Source organism: Stegastes partitus, unplaced genomic scaffold (genome assembly GCF_000690725.1).
Source record: "Stegastes partitus isolate 25-593 unplaced genomic scaffold, Stegastes_partitus-1.0.2 Scaffold2340, whole genome shotgun sequence".
Taxonomy (NCBI): Eukaryota; Metazoa; Chordata; class Actinopteri; family Pomacentridae; genus Stegastes; species Stegastes partitus.
The window spans coordinates 70,596-80,682 of NW_007580071.1; the positions used below are offsets into that span (position 1 = coordinate 70,596).

At 50.0% G+C, this 10,087-nt stretch overlaps 1 protein-coding gene across 1 annotated transcript in view; it reads left to right on the top strand.

Moving 5' to 3' along the window:
* Positions 1-6,421, top strand: part of ube2g2 (ubiquitin-conjugating enzyme E2G 2 (UBC7 homolog, yeast)) — a 9,359-nt gene extending 2,938 nt beyond the window's left edge. The window contains exons 3-6 of the mRNA XM_008304866.1: positions 968-1,013; positions 4,029-4,147; positions 5,977-6,117; positions 6,216-6,421. Coding sequence (XP_008303088.1) covers positions 968-1,013; positions 4,029-4,147; positions 5,977-6,117; positions 6,216-6,328 — 419 coding nt within the window. The 3' untranslated portion in view covers positions 6,329-6,421. The remainder of the gene's footprint in view (positions 1-967; positions 1,014-4,028; positions 4,148-5,976; positions 6,118-6,215) is intronic.
* Positions 6,422-10,087: the final 3,666 nt, after the last annotated feature.

The window sequence follows — 10,087 nt, forward strand, 5'->3', positions numbered from 1 at the left end:
TCAGTGATCAATAATCAGCTGCATTGATCAGGACCATCCATAGTGACCACATGGTGAGCAGGTCTCCAGCAGCTTCCTGTCCTGCATCATCTCCAGCAGCAGCTCTTTAAAGTCACAGTTCTTGATGTTCCTCGTTGTTCTCATTAGAACAAGCTGCTGGCTGGAGCAGGAGGAACCTGATTGGTCCGTTTGCTGCAGGAGAGTCACATGACGCGTTAAATGAGTCTGGAGAAGAAAACCCGGTTCAACCTGCTGGTGTCTCTGACTGGGTTCAGGTTTAGTTGAGCCGACGAGCAGAAAGTGTGGATCTGCTGAACCGAGCTCAGGACAAATGAAGGACATGAAACAGAACTTAGAAGAACTCCATCAACCACAGGAACAAGTGAAACCCAGAATGATCTCTGCAGCTTTAAAGGTTCACGAACAGCAGCAAGAGAAGAACCAGACGTTTGTAACCGGGTCAGCTGTTGTTGGACTGAAACGGGTCATCAGCACATGAAGTAGATGTTGGTTCTGAATGGACCACAGCAGCTGTTAGTCTCTAGAACCAGCTTGTTTCTAACCCTAACACACAGTCAGAGGGTTCTGGTGTCCAGAACCAGAACTACTGAGAAGGAAACACAGTTAGTTCTCCTGGATCTGAACACAAACTGCTGTCAGTGAAGCTTAGACTTTAGGACGAAGTGCAGAACCACCGGCTTCTTTGAGTCGACTGGTTCTGTCCAGTTTGGGTCTCTTTCTGCTCTTTGAGGTGTTTCTTGTGCTTGTTGCAGCTTTGTGTTGTTTTGTGTTTCTGCTGTTGGTTATCGGTTCTGCCTGGTGTCGGTCCGTCTGACAAGTCTGTGGAGACACGAGGAGTTCTGTTCCTCCACAGATAATGGGTTCATCTGCTGCTGGTGCTCCATCAGAACTCCACACAAGTTCTGATCCATCACAAACAGGGGATTGATTGTGTTTTGTTCTGCAGGTCCGGCCAATGAGGAGAACTTCTTCGAGTGGGAGGCTCTGATCATGTGAGTGCCGACACATCGTCACCATGGAGACAGGCGTGATGGAGCGGTTGTGCTGCGTTTGTTCACCTGTTTGCCTCCAGGGCCACACAGCAGGAAGCCAGCGGACCTGCTGGAGGTCCAGAGCTGCTGGTGCTGGTGTGTAGGAGGTGAAACGGTCCACCTGCTGCTGGAGGAACCCTCTGAGCATGTTGGAAACGTTTCCATTACGTTTGTGTTGTAGGAGCCTTTATCAGACGGACAGCGCCGCCTCCTGTTCATCTGTTCCACTTCATACTGACACCAGGCAACACAGTCCAGTCCTGACATGGTTCTGATCCGGTCTGACAGCCCACCATCAGTCTGAGTCCTTTTTAAATAACAACAGACCAATTGTGTGATGGCAGCTGGTTCAGGTGAACGTTTTCAGACGTCTCCTGTCAGCTGAACATGTGGACGGAGCAGACAGCTGCTGGACCCACCATCCAGTCACGTCTCAGTTTGGTGTTTCCAGATGCTGCAGATGTGATGCTTCACTCTGACCAGCAGGTGTCGCTGCTCACAAACAGACACACAACATGCTGCTGAACAACACCAGAGACACACACAGCTGGATCCAGAAACACCTGTCAGAACCTGGAGCCGCTGTCAGCATCGTGCTCAGATGTTTAAGCTCTCAGGTCTGGACCATGTTCGGGTTAGTTAGGGTTAGTTAGGGTTAGTTAGGGTTAGTTAGGGTTAGCTGTAGCAGGACAGGTGTGGTTAAGGTTAGTGGGTTAGTGGAGCTCAGGGGTGAGTTAGGGTTACCTGTGACGGGACAGGTGATGTAACCTAAAGGCTGCACAAATCAAAGTGAGCTGAAGGTCACCACAGACGGTCTGGATGCTGTCCTGCTGCTTTAATGGAACTCTGTGACTTTTAGCAGAAACATTCACTTGATGGTCTGAACCATCAGCGCCACAGTCCAGCCTTCTGTCAGGTTGCCAGTAGACGCTGCAGGTTCCAGGCGGGCCCTGAACGCCTCACGAGTCTGCTCAGTTCCTGCAGCAGCTCAGAGACCAAACATTAGTCTGAACAGAGTTCTGGTGTCACATTTACCTGTAGCCAGGTGTGTTTATCTACCTGGACAGGTAGCCGGACCTGATGATGTCAGCAGTGCCCCTGACCAATGAGAGTGCTGGGTCACAGGTGCCAGGTGCTGCCTGCAGCAGGGCAGCAGGTGAACACATCCTGGTGCTTCAGTGGGTTTCTGTCAGTGTGTGATCATGGCGGCTCCAGACCTGGTCACTGGTGGAACCTCAACCTGGTCTCAGGCAGAACTTATGACTGGAGGAACGTTTTTAGTCCTGAGACTGTTCCCTGAACGCCCCACATAGCAGGCTGCACTGGCTGCTGTTGGTGGCCGCGGTGCTCAGACCGGTGTGCGACTGAAGATGGCTTTAACAGAGTGAACCAGGAGGTTCTGGTGTCAGATCGGTCCAACATGAAACCCAGTGACTTTCTCTGCATGTGGTCTTTCTATGAGCGGAATGAACGGCGCCTTCAGGTACGCTCCGTTCTTCACGAGATGACCTCATTTGTAAGTGTCCACAGAACACCAGAGTTCCTCCTCGGAGGTAAACAACCGTTACAGCCACACCAACAGCTCCACTGGCACCAGTGCCACCAGTTGAAACTTGAACTGGTCTCCGTGGTGGCAGCCTGGAGCCCTGCGTCACTGTTCAGTCTGACAGTCAGTGAAGGCAGCATCAGCTGTAACTGAGCCTCCTGTTGTTGCCGTTGGCGTGAAAACAGACTCGGCTGCCCTTTAATAAAGCTGCTCAGCGTGACGTCACCGCCGGCTCACCTGTCATTACCTGCCGGGACGTTACCTGGACGTCAGCCGGCTCCGTCCTACCTGCTGTTTGTCGAGCAGCTCCTCAGAGATCCACAGAACATCAACACTTACTGACAGAATGACTTTTCCAAACCTGTGCATCAGTCCAGGACGACGTTGGAGCTGTTTCAGCCTTCAGAACCGCCAAAGGCAGGGTGGTTCTGAGCCAGTACAGTGTGTCCACTAGAGTCCTGATGGACGGCTGAGCTCGGCTTCAGCGCCACCGTGTGTCTCATGTCGTTGTCAGGTGTGTCGTGGAAGTGGATCTGTGGCAGCGTCACAGTGTTCTGACTCCTCAGTGGGACGTTTATCCAGAACCGTCTGTTGATGGAACGTTTCCGGTATCAGTCGCTGATGTTGTCAGACGGCTGCTGATTGGTCGGTAGATAACCAGCCGGAGAGTGCAAGAGATGGGTCAGATATTCAAACATCTCTGATAAGCAGCTGGTTCTGATAGGATCCTTCACTTCCACTCTGCAGCTGGTTCTCCTGTCCGGGGAACATTTCACATCAGTTTTAGAACCTTTTCAGTTCACCGTCTCTGTAGAGACCTTAAGAACCAGAAAATCTGTAGAACCATCTCCACAGCGAGCAGAACCCAGGACTGTTAAAAGGATCACTGATATCTTCTGTAGAACTGCTAGAACCGTCTGGATCCTCCTCAGTGACCATTATAACGTCTTTATGACTCCTAGAACCACCTGAAGGTTCTCTGCCCTCATGGTTCCCAGTCGGACCGTTTCTGGAGGGATTCACTGAGGACAGACCCGGTAGCTGTACCAGGATCATTTACAGCTGAGACATACAGGTGGGGGGAGGACAGGTGCATACAGGTGTTATAACAACAACAGAAACTTCCTGGTTGGAGAACAGATCATGGAGGAGATAAAGTCCTTTAGAACAGGCAGGAACTCACTGAAGCTCTTAAACCAAACTCACCGTCTTCAGGGTCAGCAGCCAGCGTCGTGCTGTTCAAAGGCTGTGTTGCTGGTGTGTAACGGTTGCTGTGTTGCTGGGGTGCAACGGTGGAACGGTTGCTGTGTTGCTGTGTTGCTGGTGTGTAACGGTTGCTGTGTTGCTGTGTTGCTGGTGTGTAACGGTTGCTGTGTTGCTGTGTTGCTGTGTTGCTGGTGTGTAACGGTTGCTGTGTTGCTGTGTTGCAGGGGGCCCCAGGACACGTGTTTTGAAGGCGGCGTGTTTCCGGCCGTCCTCAGCTTCCCCTCCGACTACCCTCTGAGCCCTCCAAAGATGAGGTTCACCTGCGACATGTTCCACCCCAACAGTAAGTAGTAGTAGGCTGATCACGGACCGGACCGCTGGTGGTTCTGTAGGAGAACAAACCTGTAGGAACCTTCCTGATCAGGCGTCACTAACATCTAAACTGGTTCAGATGTTTGAGGTCCGAGAAGCTTCTGGTCTCTGTCAGGTACTGGGTTAGCTCAGTGTTGGTCAACTGTCTGGGTTCTGAGTCCCAACACAAACACATACTGAGAAAAGAACCAGAACATTCAGAACGCAGAGATGAGGCTACTAAAGAGGACAAATCCACAGGTGGAGAAGTCTGAGGTTCATGTTTCTCTGCTACATAAAGTTCTGTGGAACCAGAACAACATGAAGAAGGAGAGAGAACTCAGAGATGTCTTCTGTCAGCAGGACTCAGAACGATGGAGACCAGAGAACAACCAGGAACCAGATGTTCCACCATCAGCTGAATGTATCTCCACCAACTGGCTCCTCTGTTCTCTGGTTCTGATCCGGGCTGCATGTATTCATTGATCCGGGATGTTGGATTATCGTCCTGCTGGGCAACAAAATCAGTCGATCAGAATTTATTGGTAAAATATTTACAGAAAGGGAATTAAACACAAAGTGCTTTTCAGTGAGAACCTGATAGAACCTGTTAGAACCTGTTAGAACCTGATAGAACTTGTGATGAAGCAGGAAGCAGGTGGAGCAGCGTCACTGAACAGCAGGAAGAATGAAAATTGACTGAATAGAATAAATCCGTTAAAATCAACTGTTCAGAGTTTTGTTTTGAAAGCATCCACTTGGTCATGTGATGAGTCAGGTGACGTGTGACTGCTGACTCACTGCTTTGAGCCCAAACCCGTCATTTGACCCGTCAGGACCCGTTAGCACGCCGCTAGCATGTCGCTAGCATGCTGTCATTAGTGCTGTGATTAGTGGGCTGCAGCCATGATGTCACAGCAGGCAGACGGTCTGAGCACGCTCAGTGCTGATTAGAGGCCGCAGGCCGCCGACCCTTCATCATCATCATCGTCGTCGTCGTCGTCTTGATGATCAGGCACCAGCATGAACCCGAGCTGAACCTGCTGCTGCTGTAGGTCTGGACCTGCATCAACAACCGTCAGTCTGCTCAGCGCTGACACAACAGAACTGGAACGCTGCTGGACCAGGACCACAGTCAGAACCGTCTACCAGTATCTGAAGTCCTGATGATAGGATCAGTACTTTATACACATTATTAAAGACCAGAACAAGTGCGACCTGAAACATGTTCTAACATGTAGAACATAGTCCGTGCTGGCTCTACTGGTCCATGAACGTGGCAGAAGGTGCTGAACTCCTGAAGCTGCAGCGCTGCTCGACATCAGGACGGAGTTTCAGGTCGTTCCAGGCAGTACGGTTCTGCAGCACGTCTGGGTTCAACCAGCCACAATCAGCACATCACTGTTCAGATCCATCTCTGACTTCCAGCCGGATCAGATCCAAACTGTGACACTGAACAGAGCTACAGAGAGAACAGCTCCTTGTTCAGGTCCACACTCGCTCTGCGCACTAACTGGACCAACCAGAACCTCCTGGTCCAACCGCCCCAACAGGTCGGTAGCTGGACTCTTCTCCTCTGTGGTTCCCTGGTGGTGGAACGAGCTACCAAACTCAAGGTCCGCTCACTCTGGACTGGTTCTATGAACTCATCCAGGTGGTTCTGTCCTGACTGGATCCTGCTGGTGTTGGTCGGCTCTCAGAGGGACGTCACTTTAGATAAAAGTCTGCTGAATGGAAGTGTAGAGTTGTAGGTTTCACCTGGCAGGTAAACATTTTGGGGTTCTGATCAGTTGGTTAAAGTTCTGTTGTGGTTCTCCTCAGTCTACCCGGATGGTCGGGTCTGCATCTCCATCCTTCATGCTCCTGGAGACGATCCAATGGGTTATGAGAGCAGCGCAGAGAGGTGGAGTCCAGTCCAGAGTGTGGAGAAGATCCTGCTGTCTGTGGTCAGCATGCTGGCAGGTAGACAACACGCTTACAACACGCTTACAACACACTACCCATACTGTGAGCAGCTCCAGAACACCACTGACAGATACTCACTGGTTCTCCCCCTGTAGAACCCAATGACGAGAGCGGCGCCAACGTGGACGCGTCCAAGATGTGGCGTGAGGACAGAGAACAGTTCTACAAACTGGCTCAGAAGATCGTACGGAAGTCTCTGGGCCTGTAGTGATGATGTCATCAGGCCGCGCCACATGTGTGAAACAGACTCGTCACCACGGAAACCACTGACACGCAGCTCTGAGACGGACAGATCAATGGACTGATGGACCACTGGGAGCCAATCACATTCACTAAATCCAATCACCAGGGGGTCATGTGATCATGGCTGCCGCGACATCATCAACTGCAGAGTTTCGGTCCGACGGCAGCAAACATCCAAACGTTCTGTCAAGTTCAGTTACAGTAAAATGTCCTTCACCCCATAACCCCATCAGTAGAGTTTCTTCTTTCTTTTATTCAAACCAGCAGGAACCAGCCGGGTTCTAACCCTAACCCTAACCTGCTGGTTCCTGCTGGTTCCTGTTGGTTCCTGTTGGTTCCTGTTGGTTCCTCCTGGTTCCTCCTGGTCCCTGTTGGTTCCTGCTGATTCCTGTTGGTTCCTGTTGGTTCCTGTTGGTTCCTGCTGGTTCCTGTTGGTTCCTGTTGGTTCCTACTGGTCCCTGTTGGTTCCTCCTGGTTCCTCCTGGTCCCTGCTGGTCCCTGCTGGTTCCTGTTGGTTCCTGTTGGTACCTGCTGGTTCCTGTTGGTTCCTCCTGGTTCCTGTTGGTTCCTGCTGGTCCCTGCTGGTCCCTGCTGGTCCCTGCTGGTTCCTGTTGGTCCCTGCTGGTCCCTGCTGGTTCCTGTTGGTTCCTCCTGGTTCCTGTTGGTTCCTGCTGGTTCCTGCTGGTCCCTGCTGGTCCCTGTTGGTCCCTGCTGGTTCCTGCTGGTCCCTGCTGGTCCCTGCTGGTCCCTGCTGGTTCCTGCTGGTCCCTGCTGGTCCCTGCTGGTTCCTGCTGGTCCCTGCTGGTCCCTGCTGGTCCCTGCTGGTTCCTGCTGGTCCCTGCTGGTCCCTGCTGGGTCCTGCTGGTCCCTGCTGGTCCCTGCTGGGTCCTGCTCTCTGAGGTGTTCTGTTGCTGTGTGTTTGCTGCCGTCGCTATGAAACAAACTGCGATCGACCAATGAATCGCCGCCGATGTGGCTGCGCGGCGTTTGATTGGACAGAACTCGATGCACTTTACCTCCTCTTGAGGATCCTCGACTCAGATTTGAGTTTTTCTTTCGAGCTGACGGACGGCGGGAGTTTGCTTCAAAGAGTTTCTTTAAATTAGTTTTAAAAGTACGTCATTAACGCCACGAGGAGAGAGAGAGCTGTGATTGGTCAGATTTTTGGTTGTTTTTGTGGGAAAATGTGTTGATTTGTGAAGTTTAAGGTGAAGAAGCAGCAGACGCTGAGAGTTCTCGATTCATTAAAGCAGCTCTTTGTCTTTGTTCCAACCTGTTTTAATGAATCAGAGGAACCACAGCAGAACCATGAGCAGAGAAAAGACCAAATAAATGACAGATCACGTGAACAGCGCGTCGTCAGCACCGGCCTCACTGGTTTAGTGTTTTTGTTTCTGTGGAAAAGTTTTCTGAACAACAGCTGAAACTCTGATTCTGTCCTCAGTCTGTTAGAAGTCATGAATTAGTTCCATTAAAAAATGATAAATCTCTGAAAGAAGAGGCCAAAACAAAGAATAAGGAGAACACACGGGGATACAATCACATCCAATCACGTCAAGGATGAACAGGTGTGACCCATCAGCACCAAGTCAGTCGCATTGGGCCTCGAGTTACGTTAGCATGATAGCATACTGACGGTGGGTTTGTTGGATCGGTCCGTTCAGTTGTTTTCTACATGTAGGTCATGTGACAGAGCGCAGTAACATCACGCTCCATTCGCTGCCAAACACCGTCAGCGTGCACGAGCGGTGACGCCACCAAGAAGGAAACCGCAGCCAATCCTGTCCCGTGATGTCATGTGGCAGCAACAAGCTGCTTTAACAGCCCGAGGAGTGATGAGATCGGTTCTGTTCAGATGGGTCACATATAAATATTATAGATACTGAAATAAATGAAGATCAGTGCGATTACTGTCGGTCCTGGACCATCTGTCTCTGTTCTCTACATTTAAACATCATGTATGAATGTATACACATGTAGAATTTAAGGATTAATTTTAAAAAATGTAAATATACAGAAAAACTGCAATTTATATTTAGAGTATTGTATTCTTAAAACTCAAATCTATACAAATACATGTTAAATCCTGGTTCTGCCAGTTCCGCACATATCATTTAATTTGTTACATATATATAAATCTAAAATCTAATTATCTGTTGTTATATTCCACATTTATCGGTTAAATGTGGAAATAAAAGATCCAGATCCACTGATGGGTTTTGGTACCGTGGTTTACTCTAATGCTGCATCAGCTGGAGCTGCGGTTCTGATCCGAGTCTGGATGAAGCACTTTGATGGGATCGCTGCTGGAGGAGCTTCAGACCTTTAAAGCGTTGATTCAGCGTCTGATCCGCTCTGACTGATCAGGTTGAAGTGCTCAGACTGAAGCTATAATCCGTCTCACTGAGCCGCTGTGATTCTCAGGTCATGAAGTTTGCAGATTAAAGAGCAGCTGAGCTTCATGTCTGGACCTGCTTCAGACTGAAACCTGAGCCGGCAGCTGGTTACCTGCTCAGGTGAAACACCCGCAGCCTCGCTGGAAAACACATTCTGCAAACTGCTTCATAATACAGTAACACAAATACAACGTCCTCGTTGGAACCCAGGATGTTCTGGGGTTTGTCGGGTTTCGTGTCTGTGTTCAGAACCTTTTATGACTTTGGTTGTAAATGCTGCTGCTGGAGGTTCTGAACAGAATGGCCCTGTTGTTCCTGCCGTCAGCTGAACAGTGTTCATGAACGCTTTGTAGGACTTCAGTCCCTAATGTGTACATTTGTGAAGTCACATCACAAACAACATTCACTCTGATGGTTGAACTCGTGGGTTTAGTTCAACTGTGAATAACTGACTCCTGCTGAACGACTTCACTGCTGCTCCACCGACCGTCAGATTCTCTCCGACTTGGACTCGTGTGTTTCTGGAGGCGACGGAGGATGTTGGCTTCAGCTCAGAATGGTTTCAGAGAACCGTCCAGGTTAATGTGAACCTGTGAGCTCTACCAGAACCTCCAGCAGCCACATGTTGAACACTTGGAGCTCAGCGCTCTGACGTCATCATTAGGTTTGTTTAAATCAGTGTGTCACACCAGAGCAGCGCCCCCTGCTGGAGGCTTTACGGCTGCAGCTGTCTTTCATCGATTATCGGTCATGGGTTCTGTGGAGAACATTGTGCTGCTCTGCATCACTGTTCTGCTAAAGAAGGAACAGAAGTCCTGGACAGTTTGTATTTCTGTAGACCAATCACAGAGTTTGTGGGCGGAGCCAAGAGCCAGCAGAACCGTGATGAGTAAACTGGTTTACTGCTGGATCCAAACCCTGGATGTTCAGCAGAAAGGTTCCTGCCAGAGGTTCTACCGGTCACTAACGATATCAGTTCCAAATAAACAAATCATGTTCCAGTGATCAGCTGATACTGATCCAATCAGAACAGCTGATCACATCTGTCTGATCCACATGTCTCGTTCTCACCGAGCAGTGACGGGAACACGTTGTTCGCTTTGACCTGCAGCCAAAGACAATCAGTGAAGACGTATTGATCATTGAAGCAGCGGAGTACCTGAGCAGGTGAGTCTGCTGTTCCACCTGAGTGGGTCACATGACCTGTAATGCAGTAATCAGAGTAGCTGAGTACTTTTACTGCAGCACATTTATCTGAAGGTTTCTGTTACTTTATTCATATTCACCATCGGATAAGTGGGCGGCCTATGAACAGGCTGTAGTTATCT